Source organism: Synchiropus splendidus, chromosome 7 (genome assembly GCF_027744825.2).
Source record: "Synchiropus splendidus isolate RoL2022-P1 chromosome 7, RoL_Sspl_1.0, whole genome shotgun sequence".
In the NCBI taxonomy this organism is placed as follows: domain Eukaryota; kingdom Metazoa; phylum Chordata; class Actinopteri; order Syngnathiformes; family Callionymidae; genus Synchiropus; species Synchiropus splendidus.
This window is the reverse complement of record NC_071340.1, coordinates 25102635-25117961: the sequence shown is the minus strand read 5'-3', so window position 1 is coordinate 25117961 and position 15327 is coordinate 25102635. Positions and strand designations below refer to the sequence as shown.

At 48.3% G+C, this 15327-nt stretch overlaps 1 protein-coding gene across 3 annotated transcripts; it reads right to left on the bottom strand.

The window, feature by feature from the left end:
• Positions 1 to 3918: 3918 nt before the first annotated feature.
• vsig8b (V-set and immunoglobulin domain containing 8b) lies at positions 3919 to 15289 on the bottom strand. Of its 3 annotated transcripts, XM_053871916.1 has the most exons (8): positions 15221 to 15285; positions 14841 to 14920; positions 8009 to 8169; positions 7722 to 7923; positions 7384 to 7536; positions 7196 to 7318; positions 4503 to 4641; positions 3919 to 4432 (listed from the first exon to the last, which is right to left on the bottom strand). In XM_053871916.1, exons 2-8 carry the CDS (start codon positions 14911 to 14913, stop codon positions 4201 to 4203), a joined length of 1083 nt encoding a protein of 360 aa, XP_053727891.1. In that variant the 5' UTR covers positions 14914 to 14920; positions 15221 to 15285; the 3' UTR covers positions 3919 to 4200. The 3 variants fall into 3 exon arrangements, with proteins under 3 accessions (XP_053727891.1, XP_053727894.1, XP_053727892.1); XM_053871919.1 differs by lacking the exon at positions 14841 to 14920 and having other exon boundaries at positions 15221 to 15289; XM_053871917.1 differs by lacking the exons at positions 14841 to 14920; positions 15221 to 15285 and having other exon boundaries at positions 8009 to 11137.
• Between the last annotated feature and the right edge of the window lie 38 nt (positions 15290 to 15327).

The window sequence follows — 15327 nt, the reverse complement described above, 5'->3', positions numbered from 1 at the left end:
ATAACACGCCTGTCTTGTCTTCCAGATTCTCTCCTGAAGGGAGTCGAGCGTGGCCACGTTCCTCGTGTGTTCTGGGTAAAATCCACATGAACTAGTGATTACATCCGGAAGAACGATACGAGGTGCTGACAAATTGATTTGCAAATCCCAAGGCTTCGCCGAGAATGTGAAACAGGAAAAACAACCCCCACTGACACGCAGCTCTGAAAGACAGAAAGAGAGAGAAAGGTACCGGGGGGCAGCAACAGCAAACTGTCCCAGTTACCAAGGTGAAACGAATTCATGCTAAGACACTGTCTGGAGCTGTGAGAGGCACCTGCTGTGTCCTTCTGAGGCATGTGGGTTTGAAGCCTTCACCCCCAGTGACGTCAAACGCCGCTGAACGGGATGAAGCTCCCTTCCCAGTGAAGCCACCTGGGTGAAGGCTCTTTTCATGGCAGCTGCTCAAGAGCACATGGGTCAGCTGCCGTGAGAGTTGGATTCTTGTTGGATACCATGTCAAGTGATGGGCTGGTGAGGCTTCATGAAACCGTGTCCTCGTTGTCAGAGGGTGGCGCTCTCGCTTGTGAGCGCCATCAAGTGGGCTCTGAAAATAAAGCAAGTCAACGTGCCTGCAAGTTGTGATGAGCCGACGAAGCTTCATGAAACACTGTCCTTATTTCACAGCCCACTAGATGGCAGTCTGTGCTCTAAAATCTCTGGATTTGAATAACCATTTCAATGAGACGTGGCATTTTTTTTAACCTAAACACGCCGTTCACAAAGGGTCCAAATGAGCCATGGATTTTTCCTTTTCCTCACTGCAGATGGCCGTTTTATGAGACAGAAAACTCAGGGTTCTGTTGCTTGTCTTGGGGTGCTGGACTCGATCAATGCAACAAATCAGCCTAGCGCCACACCAGTCTGAAAACTGTGTGGCATCAAGTCTGGATCCAAAACAAACTGGCCGATTTGCAGTTGGCTTTATTGGCCGTGGCCGTTGAAACGGACTGAGCCGAAGTGGGCTGTGAAACTAAACTTTCAAGGACGTTTTCAACATTTTGGAGCGTGTTCTCACAGCACAAACAGTTCCACAGGTTCAACGTCCCCTTTATCTTCCCGCAGCAGAAGACAAACACCAAGCCTGGAACTCACGCTCTGCTTTTCATCATCCTCCCGTCCAGCCGACCGCCAGGATAAGAAGACGGTTAATTACAAATGAGTCACAAACGTGGCTCTCACTCAGCCGACCCTGCTGCTGCTGCACAACAGGACACGTCTCTGTGGAAGCTGGACTTCATGGCTGTGACCGTGAGCGCTGGAAGGGACGGCAGAAGGTGACCACCTGCGCCACGCGGCTCTCTGGAGTTGGTGCGGCAACATGGCACCTCTGTGTCCTTCGGCTGTAGGCTGAAAGGTTTCATCGAAGTAGTTGAGCCGAAGGTTTCTGAGCGGAGAGAGCGTCTGAAACTGTTTCATGAAGCCTCACCTGCTGTTGCAGACCAGACCACACCCAACGAGACCAAGACATTATCGAGACTGGACATTTGGAGCTCACGACGAGACCAAGATATTGGGCTCTCAGGACCAAGACGTCCAGATGAGGAGTCTCAGACTGATGCCCAGGAGGGTGCAGGCTCATTTTGTTTGTTTAATACTTTCCTGAACATTTTTTTTTCAGTTTGACCTTGAAATACAAGCAAAAGGTGGGATGGAAGCTCCTCGGCTGCGCCTGCTGCGAGGGTGAGATTCCAGAGTTGCGAGTCTCCTGCCCGACACAAGCTTTACTGGGATCACCATCAAGTCCATTCTGTCGAAGATTTTTGTAGCACCTCTTTCATGTTGAGGAAACCAGAAATGCAAGGCCGTGTCATGTTCCGTGTCTTTTACTATGTTGTTCCTCGGTTGTTGTTTTTCTGTTTCCTGTCTTGTGTTTGTCACCGCTTCCCCAGTGTTTCAGGCACACAGCTGCGACCAACCCCCCTCACCAACCTTCCCTTCTTCTACTCCCTGGTTCCACTCTGCTGTGCCAGATGGTCGCTTCACTTCTTCTGGTAAAGTTCTTCCCCTCGTATTGATAGTATTTGGGTTTTGTGTGTTAGTTTTCTGCCGTCTTCTTACTTTATTCTTCTTTTTCACTTTGCTGTGTTCCTCGGGTGAGTGTTTGATTACTCACATTTTGCTTTCTCCACCACTAAGCGCTTTCTGCTCTTTGGGCCTTGTGAATTCCAAAGTTAACATTACAAATATGCATCATGACTAAAGTTACAAATAACTGTGACTTAAAGATGTTGCTGCCTTAGATGTGTGACAACAGAACTCCTCTCCAGAACGGACGGATCCACATCGCTTGCTTGCTAACTCTGCTCCCGGACGCTTTGTAAGGAACCGGAAACCCATGGATTGCACGAACATGAACACGAATCCACTGTCAAAATAAAGTCTGCTTCTACAATAGAAAACAACTGTCTCCTCTAGAACACTAACATTAACTTCTACACTATCAACTTACAAACATATTTCACCGCCATCGGTGCCATCCAGTGGCCGACATCCAGATCACAGCTGCAGTCCTCATCGTTCGCACACCTTAATCCAAGGACAGAACATCTCCTTACTTTGGTTGGTGCAAGTCTTCCATTCTGCTGTCCATGATCTAGCACTTGGGTCTGGGCCCCTGAGCCGCCATGAAGGACCGGTTTCTGTCGACCTGCTACCTGGACAGAAGAGCAACGAGGCAGCGCAGAGTGCGGCACAACCGCTGACCCATGTTGAACTGACTGAACCTGGTGCACCACACCCAGGTCCCTCTGCCTCCTGCCTACACACCACAGATCGCAAGACCTCGTGGGGCAGGGAACCGAAGCAGCTGATGGTCAGATGTCCAGAGCCAGCCGAGCAGTGGAGATCAGCCCTTGTTCGCCGCCGCGCCTCCTGGCGCTGCACGTCACTGTGATGCAGTGCACCTGCCGAGACAGGAGAGGAAAACAGCGACACACCTCCCCCCGACTCACGCCGGCGAGGTCGGCGCTCAGGCAGATAAGCCTCAGTTATAGGTGGAGAAGAAGAGAGAGATGACTGGAGATAAGCCAGTGCTAAGAAAACATGGCAGTAATGAAAGGTGTGGCTGCCATGAGTCATGCCGTCGACACGCCATTTGTTTCAACATGTTTTTCTGACAACCAAGTCCTGGAGGAAATATGTGGACATATTCAAGTGGTACCACTGAATGCAGTTAAAACAGGCTGAATATATTGTTTCTAAGGCCTTTTGTATAGCTTTTTGCACGTTCTAATATTTCTTTTTTCATTTTATTGCGATATGTTACGAACAGAATTTCCCTCGGGATGAATAGCGTTTTTCTGATTTTTCTGATATTTCAGCTCAAGCACGAGCCCTATCCTCCCCAGCGCAAGGAAAGTGCCCTTTTTTCTTTAGTAAAAATAAGGTACTCTCTCATTCGGCCAGAGCGAGCCTTTTATTGATGGGGCTGTGGGGCTTTTGAGGAGAGTCGTTCCCTCAGCTGCCCCACGGTGGTCCAGACCCTGCCCACTCCTCGACCTGCTGAGCAGCCGAAAACTAAAATCCCATGACCCACCGCTCCAGACAGACGGCAGAAAACATGGCAGCATCGGGACGCTGCTCCTGGTCTCACAATAATCCGCCCGTCATGTGTCTGTCTTAATAACTGCAAATAATTCAATGAACAAAACAGCTTCCATGACTAAAAAACAGTAGAGGCTTGCGGTAAAATCCATTAAATTTGAAAGCTACTTGCCAGCCCTCAAACACAGATGCTCTTTTCCGTGGCTCCTCAGAATTCCTCAGCACATACCTGTGTCAGATCCATTTAAATTTGGAGAAGGCCTTTGTTTGACGGCAGACTGTTGAGTTTAAAATCTAGAGCCAGGGTGAATGGAGTCAAATTCATCTGTTTAAAACGCTTTATTGCACTTTTAGGGAAAAAAAAAACGAATGACTTCTGCGCGTTTAGCATGGTAGAAAAGCAACACGTGGCTATGTACACCCAACTCAGTAGAAAACAGTGCATGATGAAAGTCCGCTGCTGGGAGAGCAATTTGTCCGGGGGCTGAGGTAACGTCTAAAAACACCATTATTCTTCCAAAACATTATTTACAGCTACTCGTACACACAGTTTGTTTTCAAGATATTCGACACTGGATGTAAGAATGGAGTCCGTCGGAGGCCGAAATCCTCCAGCTACACGGGGTAGCCATATTTGGGGTCGTACTTCAGCGGACTGAGTCGCCTCCCCGACTGCGACGACTCGTTCCTCTCGCCTCTGTTCATGAAGCTCCCAGCGTCGCTGAGGCTCGGCAGGTTCTTCCTGACGGAGCTGTAGTGGACGCCGTGGTGCGTGCGGTAGCCCAGCACCGAGCGCAGGCTGGACTGCCGGCTCGCCGGCCGGCTCTCTGGGGCGTTCACGTCCTCCCTTCAGAAAGACATCCAGACGTCACGAGGACAATCCAGCCGCTGAGACCAGTGAGGAAGTGAGGTGTCACCTTATTTCGTTGGCGACCTCCTTCTCATAGCGGCGTTTGTGGCAGCAGCAGATCAGCAGCCAGATGAGGAGGAGAAGCAGGAGAAGCAGCAACAAGGCGCCGATCACAGCGCCGACGATGACGCCAGCCTTGTTTGTGGCTGCAAGGAAAAACATCTTTTCATCCTCTCCACCGACCTAATGGTGCGTTCTGAAAACACAAACAGTTCCTGCCAAGCGCTCCCACGATTATCTGCCTGTCTGCGAGCAAAATGACTGAAGTTCTGAACAGATTTCAAAAAACCTTTCAGGAAATGTCGACGACAGGAAGAGGAGCCGCTATGGCTGAAAAAAAATCTGGATCCAGGAGTGTTTGGAAGGAAGAGCTTGGCGGGAAGAACGGCAGCGACACTCACAACAAAAAAACACCACTTTATAAAACGCAACATTCAACAATCCTTATATCAGATGATGGGCAGGTGAGGCATCGTGAAACAGTGGCATCATTTTCTGAGGCCACTAGATGGAGCTCTATAGATGTGAGGTTTCATTGAATGAGTTGTTCACGTCCAAACATTTTACAGCAGACGGCGCCACCTGGTGGCCTCTGAACATCAGGAGACTGTTTCATGAAACCTCATGGACCTTTCATTTCTTCTCAGCGACTGTGGTGCCAAAATGTGGAGCTCCCTCAACTTTGTTCTAGGGTTGCTAGAGGCTTCAAAACCCCAGAGTTTCCATCCAACACTTGAATGCAACAGTGTTCCTGGCTTTGGGAACCAACAGCCTAAAAGAGTCTCACTGGTCTACTGTAACTGGTGGAGCTTCTCAGGCCGCTGCACAAAGGATGCTCAAGTTGGAAAGACCGAACTTCGGCTCCCATTTCTGTCGTATCAGCCAGTCACAGCTGAGACACAAAGAGGAGGGAAACTCCATCATGTGTAGGACAACCAGCCCCAGGACGCCCTCTGCTGTTCAGTGTCATTTCCGCCGGGACAGAGGCAGCAGGGTCCCGCCTGCAGCTGAACGTTGCACCTTCCTGTTGAGTTGTATGTCCATGTCATCCTGATGTTATCCTTCACTGCAAACATGCTAGTTTCTGTGGTGACCTACTTTTGAGACGTGTGCAGAGACACCGCTGTTGTCTTCCCTTCAGAATGCGTATCCCTCCCTCCCCATACGTGTCATGGAAAACACAACAGTGCTACATATCTACAGTGGCTGTCAGACTTGATGCCTGAGTGGAATAGAGCGTTTGATGGTATTCAAGCATCACACAGGTGGGAACTCTGTCTGACCGTGGCGACATGACAGAAGTTGCGTCCCCTTTTAAAATGACTTCATGATAGCAAAGATGATTCGGCCAGTCTGTAAATGTGTTTTCAGAGTTTACACATTTGTTTTGAAAGTTTGTAAATTTGTTTTAAGGGTTCGTAACGGTGTCAACAGAGTTTGTCAAAGTGTTTCCAGGATACGCACATTTTCGGAAGAATCGTACAGTAAAGGCGGGGAACAAATTACGGACCTGGCCTGGAAGCGCTTGCCGGAATGCAGTGGACTGAATGCAGAAAGATTTTCAAATTTACAAACTCTGAAAACACATTTACAAATTTGGAAATACAATTACAAACTCGGGGAAAATAATTAGAATTAGAAACACATTAATACTAATACTAATACTAATAAAATACTGCAAATGTTGCAAACGTCTTATTTGTAAATTTCTTCCAAGAGTTTGTAAAATTGTTTTGGAGAAATTTGTAAATGTGTTTTGCACTTGTCAGCCACTGTAGATTGGACCAGATAATGCTGACTCTTTTTTTTTTTTTTCACCTCGAGGAGTCAAGACGCCATCTTGAGTTTGGGGTGAACAGACATTTTAAAGAACGGGCTCCAAATGTCAGGTGGAAATGGTTGCAAATGAGCTGCTTGGTGGAGGTCTGCTCTCTCTGAGGTTATTTTATTTTTGGTTAAATTTCTAGTGTATTTTAATGTCACATTAAATTTTACCTGTTGTCCTCATCATTTTCATTGGACTTCCATTGGGCATTTCTTCAATTCATCAATCTCAAACTACAACAGAGGATGCACCGTCTATTAAGACGTGATGCCCTGATGACGCTTCATGAAGCAGTTTTACAGAGCTCCACAGGTGGCGCTCTTAGTTTAAAAAAGTGACGTGAGGATTCATCTTCACGGAGGGTGAAAGCTAGTGATGGGTCAGTGAGGCTTCATGAAACGGTGTCCTTATCTTCAGAGCCCACCAGATGGCGCTGTAAAATGTTTGGACTTGAACAACTCATTCATTGAAACCTCCCATCATTTCTAAACCAAGAGCGCCATCTAGTGGCCTCTGAAAATGAGCACACTGTTTCATCAACCCTGTGATACAGTTTCATGAAGCCTCATCTGCCCATCACTGGTGAAAGCCAGTGATCCCTTTATTTATGAGTATGTCCTGCTTCATCTAGGCACGAGCACGTGAACATCTTTAGAGCGGAGGAGCGAGTGTGAGACGCACTTTTGCCATGCTTCCCTCGGGACAGACGTGTGTGCTGAGCCTGATTCCACCCAAAATAAAAATGACCATCAGCAACACAGGGCAGCCAGAGCTCCACCAGGGCTGCTCCTCAAGCTTTTCCATCACATTTGCCAGGTGATCATACATCAGAGCAGTGGAGAAACGCTCTCAGCCCAGAGGCTTCTGGGACTTACGGTTGTACGCGTGCAGGGAGTACTTGCACTGTTGCTTGCCGACAGCGTTGGTGACCTCGCACGCGTATGTTCCGATGTTGCTGTCGGTGTGGTTCCGGATCAGTAGCTCCCCGGTCTGCGGGTCTGAGGACGGAAATTCAAGGGTGTCAGAGGGACGGCTTGCTGCGGCCGCGCCGGCTGCAGCTCACCTTGGGTGGCAGTGGCGGGCATCGCACCCCCACCCTCCCTGCGCCACACGTAGGTGAGAGGGCTGGATCCCTGGGGGGAGTTGCACCTCAGCGACACGGTGCCGCCTCTTTCCTCACCACCTTCCACCCAGCATTTCGGCACCGACGGAGGAACTGCGGAATGTGGGAGCGATTAGTCGACCGGCTGGTTTGCGGTTGAATGCACCAGAGTGTAACAACAAAGGCGAGACTGACTGGAGGAGGTGTGATGGGAAACCTGACTGGCAGAAAACATTCCTTCTCAGTGAGAGCAGCGTCGGACCAACCAGTAAAACCAGTTGAAAGGAATTTCTCCTCACCCATCACCACCAGAGTGACTTTTCGCATGTCCACGCCCGGCGCCTTCTTGACCTTGCACTGGTAGGTGGCTGTATCCGAGACAACCACGTTCAAAAGGAAGATGGACGCGTCTCCCTGCTTGGGGTCCCCTATGAAGTTGAGCCTCTTGGAGAGACTTGCCTCGCCAAAGTGGTGCGTCTGGCCTCCGGTGTACGATAAGATCTGAGACGGAAAGGTCGGCGTGAGCGAGGCCTCAAACAAGGTCAAAGGCGATTTCAGCTTCAAAAGGACGGCGCCCGTCTCTTACCAGTTTGTCCTTCTGCGTCATGTCGGGACTCAGGTTGGTCCACTCGATGTCCAGCTCTCCTGTGTCCATGGGTCCGGGGGTGTAGGTGCAGCCCAGGTTGACGTTCTCCCCTTTAGCCTTTTTGATGGTCTGCGGCCCAGAGGAGGTCACCTCCATGGCATCTGAGACAAGACGGGTCAAATGCATTCACTGCCCAGAATCGGATGCAAACCTGCGACGCTTTTGAGGGGTTCAAAAACAAGACTTTACGACATGAGACGGACATGAAAGAGGCTTAACAGGAAGAAACCATGTGAACACTGTCATCAGAACTCTGGGTTTTGACTTCAACTCTATGGACATTTATGGGAAAAAAACGCAGTCAAAATGTAATGAGCTATATTTCCAGCATTGCAAAGATACGTGAAGTGATCACACTGACCTCACGTACTCCTTATTTAATTCACAGTCAACTCTGATATGTACAGTCTGGTAGTTTCCTCACTCAGAAAGCATCTGTTCCGCTTGTTTGTTTTTCTTTTGGCGTGTGTTTTTAAGCTTATCACACAAAACACCCAGCAGCTCTTGCTCACCTTTTTAACTTTGCCGTCCAATCTTTGTTTATATTTTTATTTGACTACATTCCACAAGTGAGTCGCGTCCCAACTCTGCTAGCGCTTAAGCGAATCAAGTTTACGCTGCGTGTCAACTGACTGACCTTTATGAACAACATAACATTCAGATGAAAATCATTTGTGTACTTAACACTTTCCCTTTGTTCTGTCAAGCTAGCTCCCAGCTAGGAAGCAGCTTGTTTGACTGGGGTCAGGCTCTTTCATTAGCATGCTAATTCAAACACGTACAACACAGCGTTTTCCCTGAAGGTTTCTCTCACGTGAGCTGCACGTGTGTGATGGAAACGACAGACACACAACAAGCACAAGTCATGCCACATGACGGGAGAGTGTTTACACTGGATGGCCAGGGTGAAGCTAACTTGGCGTGAAGGGATTAATGCGGCGCTTAGTAGCAAGAGCTCGTGTTGAAAAGGCTCTGTTGGGGGCCATGTAGCAAAGATGTGTTTACAGCCCCGATTCAAAAGCTGCCTCGCAGTCTCTGCTCTGGGGAAGTAAGCGTACACATGTTCTTTGACAAAACAAGACCTCTCATAGGAGCCATTAAGACAAAGAAGGAGGTTCTGTTTCAGTGTATGGAAGCTAACAAAATATCCCGCCGCGAGCCAGATATTAGCCTCTGATGCTAGCAAGGCACGAGGAAAGGTTCAACTTGTTGCTTTTCTTTTTGAAGGAAAACAAAGAAGCCAAGTGAGATTTTTACTTTCCGAATGCCGCTGACTTCTCCCAAAATAAATAAAGAAGTGCTAGCTAAACGTGGTGGAAATAGCTACAAGGAGACGGACGTGTAGCTCAGCGTGGAAAACAAACGTTATCCGTCCACAACGCCGTTTTATTAACACCCACAACACCGCACTTAAAAATCAACAAAGCGCTAAAAGGATCATTTCCCCTTAGTTTTGGAAGTATGAATATATTTCACACTTAATAGCATTCGCACGCTCTGGGCTCCCGCTGCAACACGCCGGGATAAAGAGCTGATCTGAAACTAATTGGCTTCCAAAGTCAAAGGGAGGATTTGAGTCCTTAAAGTGGGATGAAAAATGTAAGCAAAAAAAAAAAAATCTATCGGTTTAACAGTCGTCTGTAAAATCTCGCTGAGGACTGGTTCAGATTCTGAGCCCCACCTTTTTTTCAAGGTTCCAAAAACATAGCGTGGCACTTCCCTCAGACACGTGGAGTCAGACGGCGACGAGTCGGGAATGGAGCGACCGGTCTACTCACAAATCAGTGCGAACGATGCTGACAGCCTGGCTGTTAAATATTGATGCAACACGAGTTAGAGGTTTTTAAGTAGCTGTTCACCAGCCGCCTTATTAATCCTGCCGTGCCTTCACCCGCACGCCTCATTTGGGGCTGCGTTTCGCTTTCCCCGCTCGCAACCTTTAAAGCCAAGTGGACTTGTCAAAGTGTGAGCAGATCCAGATGAAGCTTTGGGTCCAGGGGCGAAATGCATATCGTGTAAGAGGATTATTTGGGGCTGACATTTAAGTAGGCGAGGGTAACAATCTTGGAAAAGTCGGTGTGATGGAATGGCGTGATGCTGATGTTAGTCAGGAGACTCGGCGTGTGCGTGGCGGCTTGTGACCTAAATGACGTCCGACGGATTCACTGTAGGGGCGGGAAAGGACATCCAACCCATCCTCACTAACATGGCGTAATATATTGATGTTGGAGAAGTTGCGTCCTATACTGACGTGGGCGGTTTGAGCGCGAGATGGTCGGAAGCTATCGCATGCACCAAGACTCCGCCACTGAAACAAGTGGTTGTTTGAGGGCCTTTAAATAGCTATTGACACTGCCATCTTTCTTTTACGTGACGCGCAGCCCACGGCTTCAGGATATGGACCCTGGCCGCCTTTCAGAATAAAAGTTGCTAAGAAGGTTTCAAGTTGGCAACACGGGTCAAGACAGCAACTCTGTTTTCTTTATGTGGAATGTGTGAAATACCCAATTACATTTCCACCAAACAGGTCTTTTGTTTTGACGTTAAAGAGAGAGAGCTCAGAGCAGCAGCCATCTTGTCAAAGTCAAGCATTTCTTTTGTGTTTCCTGATCAGCCTTCAGTCCTGTGTGTGTGTGTGTCTCATCTCAGACTCCAGAACTGACTCGGTCTTGTCTCAGACTCCAGAGCGTTTGGACTCAGGTTCGGGTTAGACTCATCTACAACACTAACATGCTGAACTGAGCTTGAGCTCTTGAGTCTATCGCGCTGAAAAACATGATCCGCCAATCAAACACTGGAGTGTAGAACATGTCACAAGGCGATCACTTCTCTGAGGTCCTGACGTGGACACTGGATTAGCACCAGCAGTGACATCAAAGGACCACGCCAGACTCTATATAGTTCAGGCCTGGCCAACCTGCGGCTCCCGGGCCACACGTGGCTCTCTCCCCAGTTTCATGAGGCCCTTCACCACATGAGCCGCTGAACTGGCTGCAGTTTTGGTCAAGTTGCTATCGAGATGATGGTTTATACAGGAAATAAGAGGAAAAAGTACGAGCTATTCCAGCACAATGTCAAATTATTGCTCAAAGACTTTGACTTGTTTTTAACTTTGAAACATAAACAACAAACCTTGCCACCAATGCCGATGGGAGTCGCACTCCTCAGACCTGGAGCGTCATCAGATCCACCTTCAACACCACTGACATGACTCAGTTCCACGTTTGACTTTGTCCTTCTCTAAACTAAAGGTCTGGCATGTGTTTCACCTGTGAGTCACTGTTGATGGTGGTGAATTCAGTGGAGTGAAGATGAGAGGCTCCAGTCTGCAGCGTGGCTCACACACACACAGACCGGGGCCACGTTATTGGTGGCAGGAGCCACGTCCAAATATAGAGAAGTCAAGTCAATGGCGCCCACATTTCCATCTACGCCGCTTGATATTTTCAGGAGGATCAGGGTGAAATTGAGAAATTTGAAAAATACATGCACAAGAGACGGATGTGAACCAGCAACCTTGTGACACACAGGGATGAGCTTTAACCGCTAAACTGCCGCTGAGTCACCTGACCAGCTGTTCAGAGCCGGGAGCTCTGAACAGTTTAGAACCAAGACTTTACTGACAGACAGAGCTTCACAGAAGCTGATTTATGTATTTATGAAGAGTAAATAAACACTTTCCCGCCATAAATTCCCGCCAATCACGGTCGCTAGCTTGACTAAGCAATGTTACGGAGAAACCCTAATATTTAAAAATACATTTTAGTAGTTATGATGTGTATGATTCAACTTTTGTTTTAGTAGTGAACTTCCCAATAACCGATACTGGAATAACAATTTAAAGCCCACGATTCAAGATAAAGTATCGGGACAAAAGCTGGCGTGTTTTCAGGATTGAAATCTCTGACTCGCTCCACATGAGGAATGAAGCCACGGAAGCTGAAACAAAGTGATTGAAGCTGTGAAATGAAACTGTTCACATTGTGATTCTCTGTGTTCTGGGGCCTCACCCTCGCAGCAGGCCTCCGATTCATGATCTCATCAGCAACTTGCCATGCGAGCTTGTTAATATTGCACGGCTTCACGCCGCCCGGCCTCCGCTGGCTTCGTCCCAAGCACAGCGGCAGGTGGCCTCCTCTGCTCCGAGTTCACCGCTCGGTCCGACACGTCGACTTCCCGAGTCAGACCCACCGCGGGTTTAAAGAGCGCGAGCCAAGTTGAGCGAGCTGGTTTACGCTCTTCAAACAAAGAGCGCTGCCGGTCCTCCCAGACAGGGACATGTTTGTGTGCATGGCTCCTTCCATTCTGGCTTGTAACAGAGGGAGAACATTAAAAAATAACCGGCAAATAAAACAAGTGAGAGTGATGCGAGCAGATGCTTCGCTGCCTCTTCCTGAGAGAATCTGAGGAGAAGAGACACGCCAGCTCAGGAAACCCGGAGCGTCGCCAGCTTTCAAACAATATCGCGTTTGAGAAATTCGCCATTTAGCCCGAACATTCCGAATGAATTCACGCCTCACTTCAGCGGGTTTCTGCTCCCACGTGAGCCACAAAACCACATCATAAAATCTCTTTGTTTGTTTCGGCAATAGTCGCCTGTCAGACAAAATGTTTTGAATAAAACAACATTTATTGTCTTGGAAAATGATCGAGATGATGGCAACCGCTGCTCCTTGTGGGTGACACGTGTGCAAGTCTTCTACCATTCAGCTCACTGGTGTAGAGGTCAGCAGTGATGGTGAGGCTTCGTGAAACAGTGTTTCCAAAGGGTGGCGCTCGAATGATGTGAGGTTTGATTGAAATATTTATTCGTAGCCCGACATCTAAGAGCCGAGAGCGCCATCTGCTGGGCTCGGAAAATGATGACACTGTTTCATGAAGCCTCACCAGCCCATCACAAGTGGCCCGAGCTGTAGACGGTCAGAGGTTCCAGTCAAGCTCCTGCTAATCCAGAGTGAGGATCAAGCCAATGCCCTCGAGCCTCCTGCTTTCATGGGTTTCCTCTGTTCTCTCCTACGTCCTCACAAAGTCCAAGGTCACACAGAGGTAACGCTATGACCTTAAATCGACCACCTCTCCCCCTACATAGCCGTGATAGTACTCGACGCCCAGAACTAGTGATGCCCTGGTGAGGCTTCATGATACAGTGTCCTCATTTCCTCAACAACCATTTCATTGAAACTTTTTCAACCAAGAGCGCCACCTACTGAGCTCTGAAAACAAAGCCATCTGCGTAGAAGTGAAATTTCATAATGATGCATTTTAGTGCTGTATCTTTAAAACTCTGTCGAAGGGGTGGGTACTTCTATTCCCTCAGGGGCCACATGGGGAGCCGTCTCACCAAAAGGACAGAAGAAAAAGTGAAATTTCATTCACACTTTGTGACTATAGTGTTACAAAAGTAGCTGAAAACAGAGAACAGTCACGCTGATAATACTATGATGCTATTTCTTTCATTTTAAATTCACGGAATGAAGATTCACTGTACACATCGTAAAAACACTTTTCCACCTCTTCATTGTGTTTCTTTTCAGGGACAATAAACATTATTTTCAGCAGTAATGTTAAATATTTCATTCACGAATTCCAGTACATTTATGGGGAAGGAAACGCACGGTTAAAATGGAAACGTAAAAAAATAACTGATGATCAATTTTTACAATTCAAATGGCAAATTATTGTTTTCACAAAAACAACAATTTCTTTCTTTGCAGACATCACGAGGGCCACGTGTATGCAGTGCTAAGGGCCACATGTGGCCCCCGACATGGTCAAACAAAGAAGGGTTATTGGCGGACTTCATGTGAAGCATCTCAGGTGGAGCCTCCGTTACCAGTCAGCTGACTGCAGCAGCATCAGGAGACATTCAAAAAATGCAATTGTCTCTGCGTCATGGGTTTGGTGAGAGGATCACGCCCTGTGAGGCAGAACAACACAGATACCTGTTCAAGTACCACAGCTTCAGACTGCCTTCGATTCTTTCCAACAACACATATCATTACTTTCTACAGCCTTCACTTCTAAACGCTGAGAAGATCCGTCCATGTTCCCCTCAGCTCAGACCATCTCACCACCCGTCGCCTCTCAGACGGTGTGGACTGTGTCTCTCTGTCCACACACCTGCACGTGCATGTGCGCTTCATCCTTATCAGTTACCGGTCAGGAGTCACGTGTCTTTATGATCACTGCGGCCCAGACACATTAGTCAGACCGATGAGGCTTCTCTTGTCGTCTCCACTAGCGTCTGAGAGCAGGAGATGTTTTTTAACCACGCTGCAAACCGGACGTGGCCCGACATCCATTCTTAACCTGATGAAGCGACCGGTCACTTCCTCTTTAAAGTGCTGCTATTGAAATCAAAGCACATTTAATCTGGAAATTCAAGTGGAGCCCACAGAGGAGTTAGCAGCAAGAACACGAACCCACCTCAACGTCAAGCGGCTCCTCCACAAGTGGACTGAAACCCACGAGTGCAGCCGTTGTTTTAGTGATGATGAATGTGTGAATGAGTGTGATGGCCTCATTCAAGACGCTAAACCTCAGAGACGCGAGGCTGTTTCTCTCTCAGCAGAAGAGGAGGAGGAAGGTGCCACTCCACACTTCCATGCAGAGATGTTTACCTGACAGCACTTTGAATCTCACTAGAATGAGAAACGGCGTCGCACCTGAGCGTGACATCATCTGCGCCGAGCACTTTCAGGCCGGAAGACCTCCACAGCTGCGCTACATTTCAAACCTTAGGACCAGTCGGAGACGCGGCGCTCAGACTCACCTGTGCGGAGCTGGAACGCGAGCAGAAGCAGCGCGGCCACCTTTATCCTGATGCTGGCGGACGCGTCCTCCATTACAAGGCTGCGAGTGACACACAGATAAATCAAGCCGTATTCTCTTCCTCCACTAAACTTCTCTTGACTTGCAAATCCAATTGCAGCGCAGTGAAAACATCTCCAACTGCCACACGCCTCCCCACACCTGTCTCCCAAGACAAACTTACTACTACTACCAGCCTGACAGTTGACTGTTTTATCTCTTAGAACAACAGCCAGGGGCTGGAGAAATGGATCGAGTCAGACCAGAATTCCCTCTCTATTATCATATTTGAGTTGGCGCCGGGCGACAAAAGCTCTCGCAAAATAAATGTTTCTGACTCACCTTAATGCGTCAAAACAGTCCAAATGAAGTGAGCCGAGAGGCCTGCGGCAGGTGAGTTGCTCCTTCAGTCCTCAGGTGAAACTGAGCAGCAGGAGCTGAGGTCACAC

Bases quoted from the DNA above. Each gene is read 5' to 3' on its own strand.
- vsig8b (XM_053871916.1), bottom strand. From the start codon at position 14,913: ATGGAGGACGCGTCCGCCAGCATCAGGATAAAGGTGGCCGCGCTGCTT. The intron at 7,537-7,721 runs GTGAGGAGAAAT...CACATTCCGCAG, and splicing joins AGTCACTCTGGTGGTGATGG to TTCCTCCGTCGGTGCCGAAA. The intron at 7,319-7,383 runs GTGAGCTGCAGC...TTCCGTCCTCAG, and splicing joins GCCCGCCACTGCCACCCAAG to ACCCGCAGACCGGGGAGCTA.